Source organism: Oncorhynchus tshawytscha, linkage group LG13 (genome assembly GCF_018296145.1).
Source record: "Oncorhynchus tshawytscha isolate Ot180627B linkage group LG13, Otsh_v2.0, whole genome shotgun sequence".
NCBI classification, from domain to species: domain Eukaryota; kingdom Metazoa; phylum Chordata; class Actinopteri; order Salmoniformes; family Salmonidae; genus Oncorhynchus; species Oncorhynchus tshawytscha.
Window position 1 is genome coordinate 54,730,957 of NC_056441.1, and position 13,727 is coordinate 54,744,683.

At 46.8% G+C, this 13,727-nt stretch overlaps 1 protein-coding gene across 14 annotated transcripts in view; it reads left to right on the forward strand.

Moving 5' to 3' along the window:
* The window catches only part of LOC112265185 (rap1 GTPase-activating protein 2), a 110,961-nt gene that overhangs the window by 76,336 nt on the left and 20,898 nt on the right, over positions 1-13,727 (forward strand). For 10 of the 14 annotated variants that reach the window (XM_042295956.1, XM_042295955.1, XM_042295953.1 and 7 more), the window contains 9 exons: positions 570-605; positions 2,491-2,535; positions 5,754-5,786; positions 6,549-6,767; positions 9,454-9,557; positions 10,671-10,749; positions 11,140-11,193; positions 13,080-13,163; positions 13,300-13,400. In XM_042295956.1, the coding sequence (XP_042151890.1) occupies positions 570-605; positions 2,491-2,535; positions 5,754-5,786; positions 6,549-6,767; positions 9,454-9,557; positions 10,671-10,749; positions 11,140-11,193; positions 13,080-13,163; positions 13,300-13,400 (755 nt within the window). The remainder of the gene's footprint in view (positions 1-569; positions 606-2,490; positions 2,536-5,753; positions 5,787-6,548; positions 6,768-9,453; positions 9,558-10,670; positions 10,750-11,139; positions 11,194-13,079; positions 13,164-13,299; positions 13,401-13,727) is intronic. The other 4 variants (XM_042295951.1, XM_042295963.1, XM_042295961.1 and 1 more) reach the window with 1 other exon arrangement.

A 13,727-nucleotide genomic window follows, 5' to 3' on the forward strand; every position in this document is an offset into this window, starting at 1 on the left:
GTTTTAGACTGATCCAATGAACCATTGTATTTCTGTTCAAAAGTTTGTATCAAGACTGCCCAAATGTGCCTAATTAGTTTATTAATCACTTTTCAAGTTCATAACTGTGCACTCTCCTCAAACAATAGCATGGTATTCTTTCACTGTAATAGCTACTGTAAATTGGACAGTGCAGTTAGATTAACAAGAATGTAAGCTTTCTTCCAATACCATATATGTCTATGTCCTGGAAAGTGTTCTTGCTACTTACAACCTCATGCTAATCGGATAAGCCTATGTTAGCTCAACCGTCCAGCGGGAGACCCACCGATCCTGTAGAGGTTTTTAAACCATCTCACACTGGTGTTATGCTTTGTGGACATCCCAAAGCCATACCTCAACCTATACCAAATAAACCCTAATTGAAAATATCCGCCATGAATTAATGTAGTGCTTATTTAGGAAATACAGTGCACTCCACTTCTAGTGATCACATTGGTCCAGGACAATTTGATACACTAGAACTGCATCCATTCTACCTGTATGGCATTGTAGTAAAATAATCACCTCTGTTTCTCTGTTTGTTTCAGTCTGCCGAGTTCTTTGACATGCTGGAAAGGATGCAGGTAAGACTCCTCCTTCTCCTTCCTCTTTCTCTTCCTTCTCTCCTTCCTTCTCTTCTCTCTAAGTTCCCACTGCTGCTGGCATGGACGTGGTGATGAAAGCATGACACGTTCATCACTTTCTGAGATTTTAATCAAGGGTCCTCCCCTAACGAGCAGAAGGGTCCGTTATTAAGCCAGGGGAGTTTGGAGGGGGAACGCGGGCCGCACTTAATTTGAGGAGCCGAGAACAACGGGTCCAATCTCTGGTCCTGATTGAGTAATGAGCCGAACCAGACCAAGTTAACGAGCTCCCTCTAAAAAAAACATTGATTTCTCTGACCTGTTCTGCTACACTGTGTCTATGGGGTTCTGGGATCTTCTGTGGGATTGGGGTTTTAGGCAGGATGGGGGCAGGAAGAGGGTGGGTGGTGGTGGCAGCTCTGCCACGCCAATTTGGGGACAGTGGGGGAGCTTTTGAAAGAAAGAGAGAGAGTGAGCGGAGGAGGACAGAGATCGATAGCGCATGATAACAAGTGGGCGAGGAGGAATGAGGACAGAGGCCACACAGGCCCGCTGCCACCTCTGAGCCAGTCCTTACCAGACCCCTCGCTGTCCCCACAGCGTCACATCGACCCGCACTACTAACTAGACTAGAGCAATCGATGGCCGAACAGTTGAAAGGGCTCTGTCTGGAATGGTTGATCACAAAGCCCGTCTCAGTGGGATCGAAGATGGATGTATTCAGACAGACCCCTGGCTTTGATCTAACCCAGCGGTGTTGACAAGTAGTCCCCCACTGAGCTGTAGCTGTACCCCCATCCCCTCCACTGTCTGTCTCTCTGAGCTAGCCTGGTCCCAGATCTGTTATTGCTGTATTGCCAACTCCTATGGTCATTGTCAATACAGCACAAACAGATCTGGGACCAGGCGGAGGCAAGCATCACTGGAGGACGAGGACCATTCAAACACATGCAGAGAGTGCTTAGATCAGGGGTGCCCAACCCTCTTCCCGGAGATCTACTGCTCTGTGGCATTTCAGTCCAACCCTCATTTAACACACCGGATTCTACTTATTAGCTGCTCAACAAGACAGTAACCAGATGAATCAGATATGTTAAATTAGGGTTGGACTGAAAACCTACAGGACAATAGATCTCCAGGAAGAGTGTTGGGCAGCCCTGGCTTAGATAGATAGACAGGCCAGTCTGTGTGTTGACCACTGCTTAGATAGACAGACCAGTCTGTGCGTTGACCACTGCTTAGATAGACAGACCAGTCTCTGCGTTGACCACTGCTTAGATAGACAGACCAGTTTTTTTCTTTGAAAACTGCTTAGATAGACAGACCAATTTGTGCGTTGACCACTGAAATCAATAATGGAAGGTAGGGATAAGGATACGGTTTAAGTCTGGTAAATGACTTGTGAGATTCTGTGTGTGTGGTAGGTCTTAATTAATGGCCTTCCCACAAACAGAGTACAATATACAGAGTAGTGTGTTTGTCTACCAATGAAATCGATAATGAAATGTAGGGATAAGGATGATTGAGATATGAATAAGTCTGGTAAAATACTTGAGAGAATCTGTGTGTGTGGTAAGGATTCGGGCTTCAGAGCCTCTTCCCACATGCACAGAAATCTTTCTCCACAGGTCTTTCCAGTAGATTGGTAATTGTGCAATTCAGGATGTCAACAATTCAACTAGTCATGTCGGCTTGGCTCTGCATATATTACGCAAACACTTCTTATAACCAAGCAAATATTTTCCCTGGGTTCCACCAATCAAATGTTTACCCATCTACAGTCCAGTATATAATTACAGTAACTGATTTGGGAGTTAAGTGTAAGTCCAGGAATGATCTTTTTGTACCCTTGTGACCCTCCGTCCACATGCGTGACCCTAACCAGGTCCCTAAATCGGAGGAGACGAAGCCCCACTCGCAGAGAAGCAAGGTCTGAGAAACACACAAACACACACACACACACACACACACACACACACACACACACACACACACACACACACACACACACACACACACACACACGTCAGTGTCACCGCTAGGCATGCTTCTCTGTCATGATGCATTGACCTCTGTCCATTCCTTTATTCATGTATTCCTTTATTTGTCCGCCCCCTCCCCCCCATCCCTTCTTTGTTTGATTGCGATGGTGGTCATCCTCTGTGCTAGCCCTGTCAGCCACTGGAGTAGTTTCACCACTCTCTAAATGACTCTCTTAAGATCCCCCCTCAACCAGGACAAAACGTAGGCTAACATAAAATAACAAAGAGCTGTGCATGAATGAATGCGATTCCCCTCAATCTCCTGGGACCATATACAGTGTAAAAACAAAGGCATGGAGATCGATTGGAGCCGATGGTGAGCGTCCAGGGATGGACTGGCCGTAGGTGGGCCTCGAGGGACAAAATGGGCTGGCGTGGTGGGCCTCGAGGGACAAAATGGGCTGGCGTGGTGGGCCTCGAGGACAAAATGGGCTGGCGTGGTGGGCCTCGAGGGACAAAATGGGCTGGCGTGGTGGGCCTCGAGGGACAAAATGGGCTGGCGTGGTGGGCCTCGAGGGACAAAATGGGCTGGTGTGGTGGGCCTCGAGGGACAAAATGGGCTGGCGTGGTGGGCCTCGAGGGACAAAATGGGCTGGCGTGGTGGGCCTCGAGGGACAAAATGGGCTGGCGTGGTGGGCCTCGAGGGACAAAATGGGCTGGCGTGGTGGGCCTCGAGGGACAAAATGGGCTGGCGTGGTGGGCCTCGAGGGACAAAATGGACTGGCGTGGTGGGCCTCGAGGGACAAAATGGGCTGGCGTGGTGGGCCTCGAGGGACAAAATGGGGCAGTGTGATAGAAATACGCAGGCCTATTTCTAGTCCCAGTCCCTGTGAACATCATATCACAGCGGGTTTAAAGGTCATACACCAGCTGACTGCTAACCAGCCCCAGTGACGAAATGATGAACCCAGGGGCTCACAGAGTCAATCCTGAGACTCGTATCCCTGAGATTGTCGGAAGGTTTAGACTCCTCCATCAATGTATGCCTGTTTGATTCATTTGTTTCATTGTGTTGCATCACTCATTGGACCATCTGTTGCTTCTGTGGAATAAGTCACTGTATATATGTTCACCCTGAGTTTCTGTGTTCACACTTGCTATAGTGACAGACTGCCTCAGTTGACCTCATTGTAATGTAGTTCAAGGCCCTGTTTGAGTTCTTTACAAACACAACCTGCCTTCTCCCTTCCTTGAAGCGATCACTGATCTCAAATCAAATCAAATCAAATCAAATTTTATTTGTCACATACACATGGCTAGCAGATGTTAATGCGAGTGTAGCGAAATGCTTGTGCTTCTAGTTCCGACAATGCAGTAATAACGAACAAGTAATCTAACTAACAATTCCAAAAAACTACTGTCTTATACACAGTGTAAGGGGATAAAGAATATGTACATAAGGATATATGAATGAGTGATGGTACAGAGCAGCATAGGCAAGATACAGTAGATGATATCGAGTACAGTATATACATATGAGATGAGTATGTAAACCAAGTGGCATAGTTAAAGTGGCTAGTGATACATGTATTACATAAGGATGCAGTCGATGATATAGAGTACAGTATATACGTATGCATATGAGATGAATAATGTAGGGTAAGTAACATTATATAAGGTAGCATTGTTTAAAGTGGCTAGTGATATATTTACATCATTTCCCATCAATTCCCATTATTAAAGTGGCTGGAGTTGAGTCAGTGTCATTGACAGTGTGTTGGCAGCAGCCACTCAATGTTAGTGGTGGCTGTTTAACAGTCTGATGGCCTTGAGATAGAAGCTGTTTTTCAGTCTCTCGGTCCCAGCTTTGATGCACCTGTACTGACCTCGCCTTCTGGATGACAGCGGGGTGAACAGGCAGTGGCTCGGGTGGTTGATGTCCTTGATGATCTTTATGGCCTTCCTGTAGCATCGGGTGATGTAGGTGTCCTGGAGGGCAGGTAGTTTGCCCCCGGTGATGCGTTGTGCAGACCTCACTACCCTCTGGAGAGCCTTACGGTTGAGGGCGGTGCAGTTGCCATACCAGGCGGTGATACAGCCCGCCAGGATGCTCTCGATTGTGCATCTGTAGAAGTTTGTGAGTGCTTTTGGTGACAAGCCAAATTTCTGCTGCTGCGCCTTCTTCACGATGCTGTCTGTGTGAGTGGACCAATTCAGTTTGTCTGTGATGTGTATGCCGAGGAACTTAAAACTTGCTACCCTCTCCACTACTGTTCCATCGATGTGGATGGGGGGGTGTTCCCTCTGCTGTTTCCTGAAGTCCACAATCATCTCCTTAGTTTTGTTGACGTTGAGTGAGAGGTTATTTTCCTGACACCACACTCCGAGGGCCCTCACCTCCTCCCTGTAGGCCGTCTCGTCGTTGTTGGTAATCAAGCCTACCACTGTTGTGTCGTCCGAAAACTTGATGATTGAGTTGGAGGCGTGCGTGGCCACGCAGTCGTGGGTGAACAGGGAGTACAGGAGAGGGCTCAGAACGCACCCTTGTGGGGCCCCAGTGTTGAGGATCAGCGGGGAGGAGATGTTGTTGCCTACCCTCACCACCTGGGGGCTGCCCGTCAGGAAGTCCAGTACCCAGTTGCACAGGGCGGGGTCGAGACCCAGGGTCTCGAGCTTGATGAAGAGCTTGGAGGGTACTATGGTGTTGAATGCCGAGCTGTAGTCAATGAACAGCATTCTCACATAGGTATTCCTCTTGTCCAGATGGGTTAGGGCAGTGTGCAGTGTGGTTGAGATTGCATCGTCTGTGGACCTATTTGGGCGGTAAGCAAATTGGAGTGGGTCTAGGGTGTCAGGTAGGGTGGAGGTGATATGGTCCTTGACTAGTCTCTCAAAGCACTTCATGTGAGTGCTACAGGGCGGTAGTCGTTTAGCTCAGTTACCTTAGCTTTCTTGGGAACAGGAACAATGGTGGCCCACAAATTGATAGGTGTGAGCAATAGTTCTATTTCATAGCATTCACCTACCCAGCCTTGTCAGATCAGGGATTTCTTTACGGAAGGGAGGAAGGAAATAGACGTTCTCTGAAGTATTTGAACAGGGCTGTAATTATTCCAGCTTGTAAGGTTAATGATCTGTGTGTGTCTCTCCTCTCTCTGTCTGACAGGATGACTACATCCCTTACCCTCGGATAGAGGACGTGAGTCAGCGCTCTGATACGATCATATCAATTGGATCAAAACACGATGCACAAACAAGCATGAACAACACAAACCCACATATACAGTACACACACACACACACACACACACACACACACACACACACACACACACACACACACACACACACACACACACACACACACACACACACACACACACACACACACACACACAGTTATGCACATACTGCATACGTCAATGTAAAACAAGGCTCAAAGAACTTTTACAGGCACATTTATGATCAAAGTTCCAAGCTCTAGGCAGTGTTCTAAGGTGCTGCATTGTGCTGCTTGAGGCGTCACTACAGACCCGGGTTCAATTCCAGGCTGTGTCACAACCAGCCGTGACCAGGATTCCCATAGGGCGGCGCACAATTGTCCCAGTGTCGTCCGGGTTAGGGAGGGTTTGGCCAGGGGGGGAGGGGGGCGCCTGCAGGCTGACCTCAGTCGTCACTTGAACGGTGTTTCCTCCGACACATTGGTGCAGCTGGCTTCTGGGTTAAGTGGACAGGTGTTAAGGAACGTGGTTTGGCGGGTCATGTTTCGGAGGACGCATGACTCGGCCTTCACATCTCCCGAGCCCTTTGGGGAGATGCAGCGATGAGACCGTAATTGGATATGACGAAATTGGGGAGACAAAGGGGGGTAAAATAACAAATGTTTATTTATATGGCCCTATTCTTGTGGATGGGGATATTTTGGTACATAAACCCCTTGCCCCTTGGCTGTGTGGCTTAGATTCTGGAGAAGGGTAGCCCATACCCGCAGGTGATCCTGCCCCAGTTTGGGGGTTACTGGATTGAGGATGCCGAGGCACCTGCAGGCACCCCCACTTCTTCGGAGAGCAGCTTCTGTGAGGAGGATGACGGAGGGGGCATGAGCCCTGCGGGGGGGTTCGGCTTCAGGCTGGAGTGTAACAGCACGGCCAGGGCCTACCGCAAACACTTCCTGGGCAGGGTGAGTCAAGGCCTATTTGACTTGTAGTAATAATGTGGGTGTGTGAGTGGGGGAGGAAGGGGGGTCTGCACCTGCATGTGTGTGTTGTGTGTGTTTATGTTGATGTGTGTCTGTGTGTGTGTTTATGTTGACTTGTGTACGTGTGTGTGTGTTCTCTGTAAGGGTGTGTTGTGTGTCTGTGTGTGTGTTGTGTGTCGGTGTGTGTGTTTATGTTGATGTGTGTGTGTGTGTTCTCTGTAAGGGTGTGTTGTGTGTCTGTGTGACGTGTTGTGTGTCTGTAAGGGTGTGTTGTGTGTGTGTGTGTTTATGTTTGTGTGTACGTGTGTGTGTGTTCTCTGTAAGGGTGTGTTGTGTGTCTGTGTGTCTGTGTGTGTGTTTTGTTGATGTATGTACGTGTGTGTGTGTTCTCTGTAAGGGTGTGTTGTGTGTCTGTGTGTGTGTTTATGTTGATGTGTGTACGTGTGTGTGTTATGTTCTCTGTAAGGGTGTGTTGTGTGTCTGTGTGTGTGTTTATGTTGATGTGTGTACGTGTGTGTGTTCTCTGTAAGGGTGTGTTGTGTGTCTGTGTGTGTGTTTATGTCTGATGTGTGTGTCTGTGTGTGTGTTTATGTTGTGTGTGTTCTCTGTAAGGTGTGTTGTGTGTCTGTGTGTGTGTTTATGTTGATGTGTGTACGTGTGTGTGTGTTCTCTGTAAGGGTGTGTTGTGTGTCTGTGTGTGTGTTTATGTTGATGTGTGTACGTGTGTGTGTGTTCTCTGTAAGGGTGTGTTGTGTGTCTGTGTGTGTGTTTATGTTGATGTATGTACGTGTGTGTGTGTTCTCTGTAAGGGTGTGTTGTGTGTCTGTGTGTGTGTTTATGTTGATGTGTGTACGTGTGTGTGTGTTCTCTGTAAGGGTGTGTTGTGTGTCTGTGTGTGTGTTTATGTTGATGTGTGTTCTCTGTGTGTGTGTGTTCTCTGTGTGTTTATGTTGATGGTGTGTTGTGTGTCTGTGTGTGTGTTTTATGTTGATGTGTGTACTCTGTGTGTGTGTGTTCTCTGTAAGGGTGTGTTGTGTGTCTGTGTGTGTGTTTATGTTGATGTGTGTACATGTGTGTGTGTTCTCTGTAAGGGTGTGTGTGTGTCTGTAAGGGTGTGTTGTGTGTCTGTGTGTGTGTTTATGTTGATGTGTGTGTGTGTGTGTGTGTTCTCTGTAAGGGTGTGTTGTGTGTCTGTGTGTGTGTTTATGTTGATGTGTGTGTGTGTGTGTGTGTTCTCTGTAAGGGTGTGTTGTGTGTCTGTGTGTGTGTTTATGTTGATGTGTGTTTATGTTGATGTGTGTGTGTGTTCTCTGTAAAGGTGTGTTGTGTGTCTGTGTGTGTGTTTATGTTTGATGTTGACGTGTGTGTGTGTTCTCTGTGTGTGTGTGTGTTCTCTGTTTATGTTGATGTGTGTGTGTGTGTGTTCTCTGTAAGGGGTGTGTGTGTGTTTATGTTGATGTGTGTACGTGTGTGTGTGTTCTCTGTAAGGGTGTGTTGTGTGTCTGTGTGTCTGTGTGTGTGTACATGTTTGTTTGTGTGTCTGTGTGTGTGTTTATGTTGATGTGTGTGTGTGTGTTCTCTGTGTGTGTGTTCTCTGTAAGGGTGTCTGTTGTGTGTCTGTGTGTGTGTGTGTGTGTTCTCTGTAAGGGTGTGTTGTGTGTGTACGTGTGTGTGTTCTCTGTGTGTTGTGTGTCTGTGTGTGTCTGTGTGTGTGTTTATGTTCTCTGTGGTGTGTTGTGTGTCTATGTATGTGTTTATGTTGTGTGTGTGTGTGTTCTCTGTAAGGGTGTGTTGTGTGTCTGTGTGTGTTTATGTTGATGTGTGTATGTGTGTGTGTGTTCTCTGTAAGGGTGTGTGTGTGTTTATGTTGATGTGTGTATGTGTGTGTGTGTTCTCTGTAGGGTGTGTGTGTGTGTTCTCTGTGTGTGTGTGTTTATGTTGATGTGTGTATGTGTGTGTGTGTTCTCTGTAAGGGTGTGTTGTGTGTCTGTGTGTGTGTTGTTTGTTTGTGTGTCTGTGTGTGTGTTTATGTTGATGTGTGTATGTGTGTGTGTGTTCTCTGTAAGGGTGTGTTGTGTGTCTGTGTGTGTTGTGTGTGTGAGTGTGTGTGTGAGTGTGTGTGTGTGTGTGTGTGTGTCTGTGTGTGTGTCTGTGTGTGTGTTTATGTTGATGTATGTATGTGTGTGTGTGTTCTCTGTAAGGGTGTGTATCCCTCTTTAAGTCTTTCTCCATTCAGTGTTGTTCCTATTTCAGGCATAATTCTGCTCTGGGATTATGACTAAGCATGTTTTAAATATATATTCATGTTCAATAGTTCCGGACTCACACAAATTAAGAATCAGTTGTTTGGAAAAGGAACGTGTAATTGACTTAAATTATGCTGAGATCTGTGAAATATTGAGTGTCAGACCTTATTTGAAGGTGTGTAACTTCTTTAAACTGTCTCATCATACTGTGTAGTGATTTGCTGTCTGTCTGACTCTCTTGCCCTCCCTCCCTCCCTCCCTCCCTCCCTCCCTCCCTCCCTCCCTCCCTCCCTCCCTCCCTCCCTCCCTCCCTCCCTCCCTCCCTCCCTCCCTCCCTCCCTCCCTCCCTCCCTCCCTCCCTCCCTCCCTCCCTCCCCCTCTATCTTTCTTTCACTCTGCCTCTCTCTCTCTCTCTTCTTCAGGAGCATATGAACTACTACTGCACAGGCAGCAGTCTGGGGAACCTCATTATGTCACTGAAGCACGAGGAGGCAGAGGGCCAGGAGTTCCTCCGCATCATGCTCAGGTAACTACAGTAGGGCCAGGAGTTCCTCCATCATGTTCAGGTAACTACAGCAGGGCCAGGAGTTCCTCCATCATGTTCAGGTAACTACAGTAGGGCCAGGAGTTCCTCCATCATGCTCAGGTAACTACAGTAGGGCCAGGAGTTCCTCTATCATGTTCAGGTAACTACAGTAGGGCCAGGAGTTCCTCCATCATGTTCAGGTAACTACAGTAGGGCCAGAAGTTCCTCTATCATGTTCAGGTAACTACAGTAGGGCCAGGAGTTCCTCCATCATGTTCAGGTAACTACAGTAGGGCCAGGAGTTCCTCCATCATGTTCAGGTAACTACAGTAGGGCCAGGAGTTCCTCCATCATGTTCAGGTAACTACAGTAGGGCCAGGAGTTCCTCCATCATGTTCAGGTAACTACAGTAGGGCCAGGAGTTCATCCATCATGTTCAGGTAACTACAGTAGGGCCAGGAGTTCATCCATCATGTTCAGCTAACTACAGTAGGGCCAGGAGTTCCTCCATCATGTTCAGGTAACTACAGTAGGGCCAGGAGTTCATCCATCATGTTCAGGTAACTACAGTAGGGCCAGGAGTTCCTCCGCATCATGCTCAGGTAACTATAGTAGGGCCAGGAGTTCCTCTATCATGTTCAGGTAATTACAGTAGGGCCAGGAGTTCCTCCGCATCATGCTCAGGTAACTACAGTAGGGACAGGAGTTCATCCATCATGTTCAGGTAACTACAGTAGGGCCAGGAGTTCCTCCGCATCATGCTCAAGTAACTACAGTAGGGCCAGGAGTTCATCCATCATGTTCAGGTAACTACAGTAGGGCCAGGAGTTCCTCCATCATGTTCAGGTAACTACAGCAGGGCCAGGAGTTCATCCATCATGTTCAGATAGCTTCAGTCATATAATAAGATACAGTAGGGCCGTGGTCTGGACCCATAGTTATAGTCACACTAACCCTACAGTACCTTGTGAACATTTATTTCCAAATATAAGTTATATTACACTAGTCAGAACTTTCACTTTAGAAATAGGAATTATGTATTTGCAATGTGCACATAACCTACCTTCTTTAAGATGCGGTTATTGATACTGGTTTTGTGCAATCATCACCCAGGTCGAGGACAAAGACACACCATGACAGGATCTCTCTGGCAGGCCTCAACCAGCTTCCCAGTGTACCCCAGATAGCCAAGGTAAGGCGTGCTGACCTAAGCACCACCAATGCAACATGCACTCAATGTAAAGTGGCGATCTGGGTTTCAAGCATCAACAATACGGCCAGCCCGCCACAGTGTGGGTGAACAGCTGAGGGATGGGTCTGAAGAAATGTTATGAGATCAAGATTATAGTTTTAACCATGTGTTGAAACTATGCAGTGTTTGTTTACAATTACATTGTTTCCAAACAATGCAGTTAAACAAGCTTTTGGGTTCTGATGCATTAAGACAGTTGCTTTAAGACAGTTGGTACATGCCAAAAAGGCATGTACCAATCCCCCAATTGCCCCTTTAACCTAAAATCCATTTGTTTCCGTCACTGTGGTTTCCAATGAATCTGTATCTATCTGTTTGTCTGTGTTTCAGCTTCTCTGCGACGACGTGACTGGCTTGAAGTTCAACCCAGTCCTCTACCCCAGAGTGAGCCTGCTCCACAGTTTCCTTTCAGCCAGGCGCTTCCATTAGGTCATGTCATGGAAATAGAAATCATTTCCTAGCAGTTCTATTTCTTTGGGGCATGCAGCGTTTTCAAAAAAAATGTTTCTTATTGGACAAGTCCAGGTAGTCTCTCCCTTTTTCAGTCCCTTTTCTTCCATTTGCTGCCTAATGAACATAATCCAACTTCCACCTGGTTCACGATACAGCCTGACCCCTCTGTTCTCTCTTACTGATGTGGTGTAGGCAATGCTAAAGACAGATTTGTTCCAGGAGCTGTTCATCACTTCAGAGGTCATTTGGATGATGGAGCTGCTTGTTGTGCCTCTGCTCTGGGTCCTGTAGAACTCATCTGTTATTAGGACAGTCTGCTCAGACTGCTCCCCCTCTCCTCCACTCCCATCCCTTACTAGTCTCAGCTGGCTGCCTTTCAAAATGGCCACAATCAACCCACAGTGGTTATGATCATTAGAGCATTAAACAGAACATTTTCACAGCTGTAAAATGGAAATGAGCATTTCTTATTGGACAAGTCCAAGTAGTCCTGCCCTGTTTTAGTTGGTTTATTTCCGTTTGGTGCCTATTGAATACAACCCTGACCTCCCCAGACGTGATTGTCATACAATACAATTATGTGGACACCTGCTCATCGAACATCTCATTCCAAAATCATGGGCATTAATATTGAGTTGGTCCCCCCTCTGCTGCTATAACAACCTCCACTCTTCTAACAAGGCTTTCCACTTGATGTTGGAACATTGCTGAGAGGACTTGGTTCCGTTCAGCCTCAAGAGCATTAGTGAGGTCGGGACTGTTGTTTGACGATTATGCCTGGCTCGCAGTCAGCATTCCAATTAATTCCCATTAAGGTGTTCAATGGGGTTGAGCTCAGGGCTTTGTGCAGGCCAGTCAAGTTCTTCCACACCGATCTCGACAAATCATTTTTGTACGGACATCGCTTTGTGCATGCGGGCATTTTCATGCTGAACAGGAAAGGGCCTTCGCCAAACTGTTGCTAAAGTTGGAAGCACAGAATCATCTAGAATGTCATTGTATGCTGTAACCTTGAGGAGCCTGAACCATAAAAAACTTGTATTCCTCCACCACCAAGCTTTACAGTTGGCACTATGCACTAGGCAGGTAGCTTTCATCTGGCATCCTGCCAAACTCAGAGTTGTCCATCGGACTGCCAGATGGTGAAGTGTGATTCATCACTCAAGAGAACATGTTTCCACTGCTCCAGAGTCCTAGGGTGTCGAGCTTTACACCACTCCAGCTGACGCTTGGCTTTGCTCATGGTGATCTTAGGCTTGTGTTTGGCTGTTCAGCCATGGAAACCCATTTCATGAAGCTCCCTGTCAAACAGTTATTTTGCTGAGGTGGCTTCCAGAGGCAGTTTGGAAGTTGGTAGTGAGTGTTGCAAACGAGGACCGATGATTTTTATGCACTACAGCTTCAGCACTCAGCAGTCCCATTCTGTGAGCTTGTGTGGCCTACCACTTTGCGGATGAGCCGTTGTTGCTACCAGACTTTTCCACTTCACAATAACAGCTCTAGCAGGGAAGAAATTTGACGGACTGACTTGTTGGAAAGGTGGGGTCCTATGACGGTGAAAGTCACTGAGCTCTTCAGTAAGGCCATTCTACTGCCAATGTTTGTCGGTGGAGATTGCATGTCTGTGTGCTCAATGTTATACACCTGTCAGCAATGGGTGTGGCTGAAATGATCCAATCCACTAATTTGAAGGCGTGTCCACATACTTTTGTATATATAGTGTACATTTCTGCCCGAGTCATGGAGGGACTTTATCACATAACTGGGTATTATATGTACATGCACATCCTTATAAATGTAGATGTTTTTGGTTTCAGGGCTCTCAGCTGATAGTAGGTTATGATGAACATGAAGTGAACAATACCTTCAAGTTTGGTATCATCTACCAGAAGTTTGGTCAGGTGAGTGTGAAGTGCAGGTTTGTATTGCCAAATGGTGTTTCAGTTTATTCCTTATCAATCCCATGCTATTTATTTTTGCCCTCTCCCATTTAATCTTCTCCCCTCATCGCTCTCTCCTCTCATCGCTCCACCCTAGACGTCAGAGGAGGAGTTGTTTGGGAACAACGAGGAGACGCCAGCCTTCCGAGAGTTCCTCGGTGTTCTGGGAGACAACATAGAGCTGAATGACTTCAAGGGGTGAGAGACACACAGTACCAGTGAAAAGTGTGGACACGCCTACTCATTTCCAGGGTTTTTCTTTTGACTATTTTCTGCATTGTGGAATAAAAGTGAAGACCTCAAAACTATGAAATAACACGTATGAAATCACGTCGTAACCAATAAAGTGTTAAACGAATCCAAATATATTTTATATTTGAGATTCTTCAAAGTAGCCACCCTTTGCCTTGATGACAGCTTTGCATTCTCTCAACCATCTTCATAGGATAGTCACCTGGAATGCATTTCAATTAACAGATGTTGATTATGGCAGCCCCCCGCACCTCTCTCATTCAGAGGGGTTGT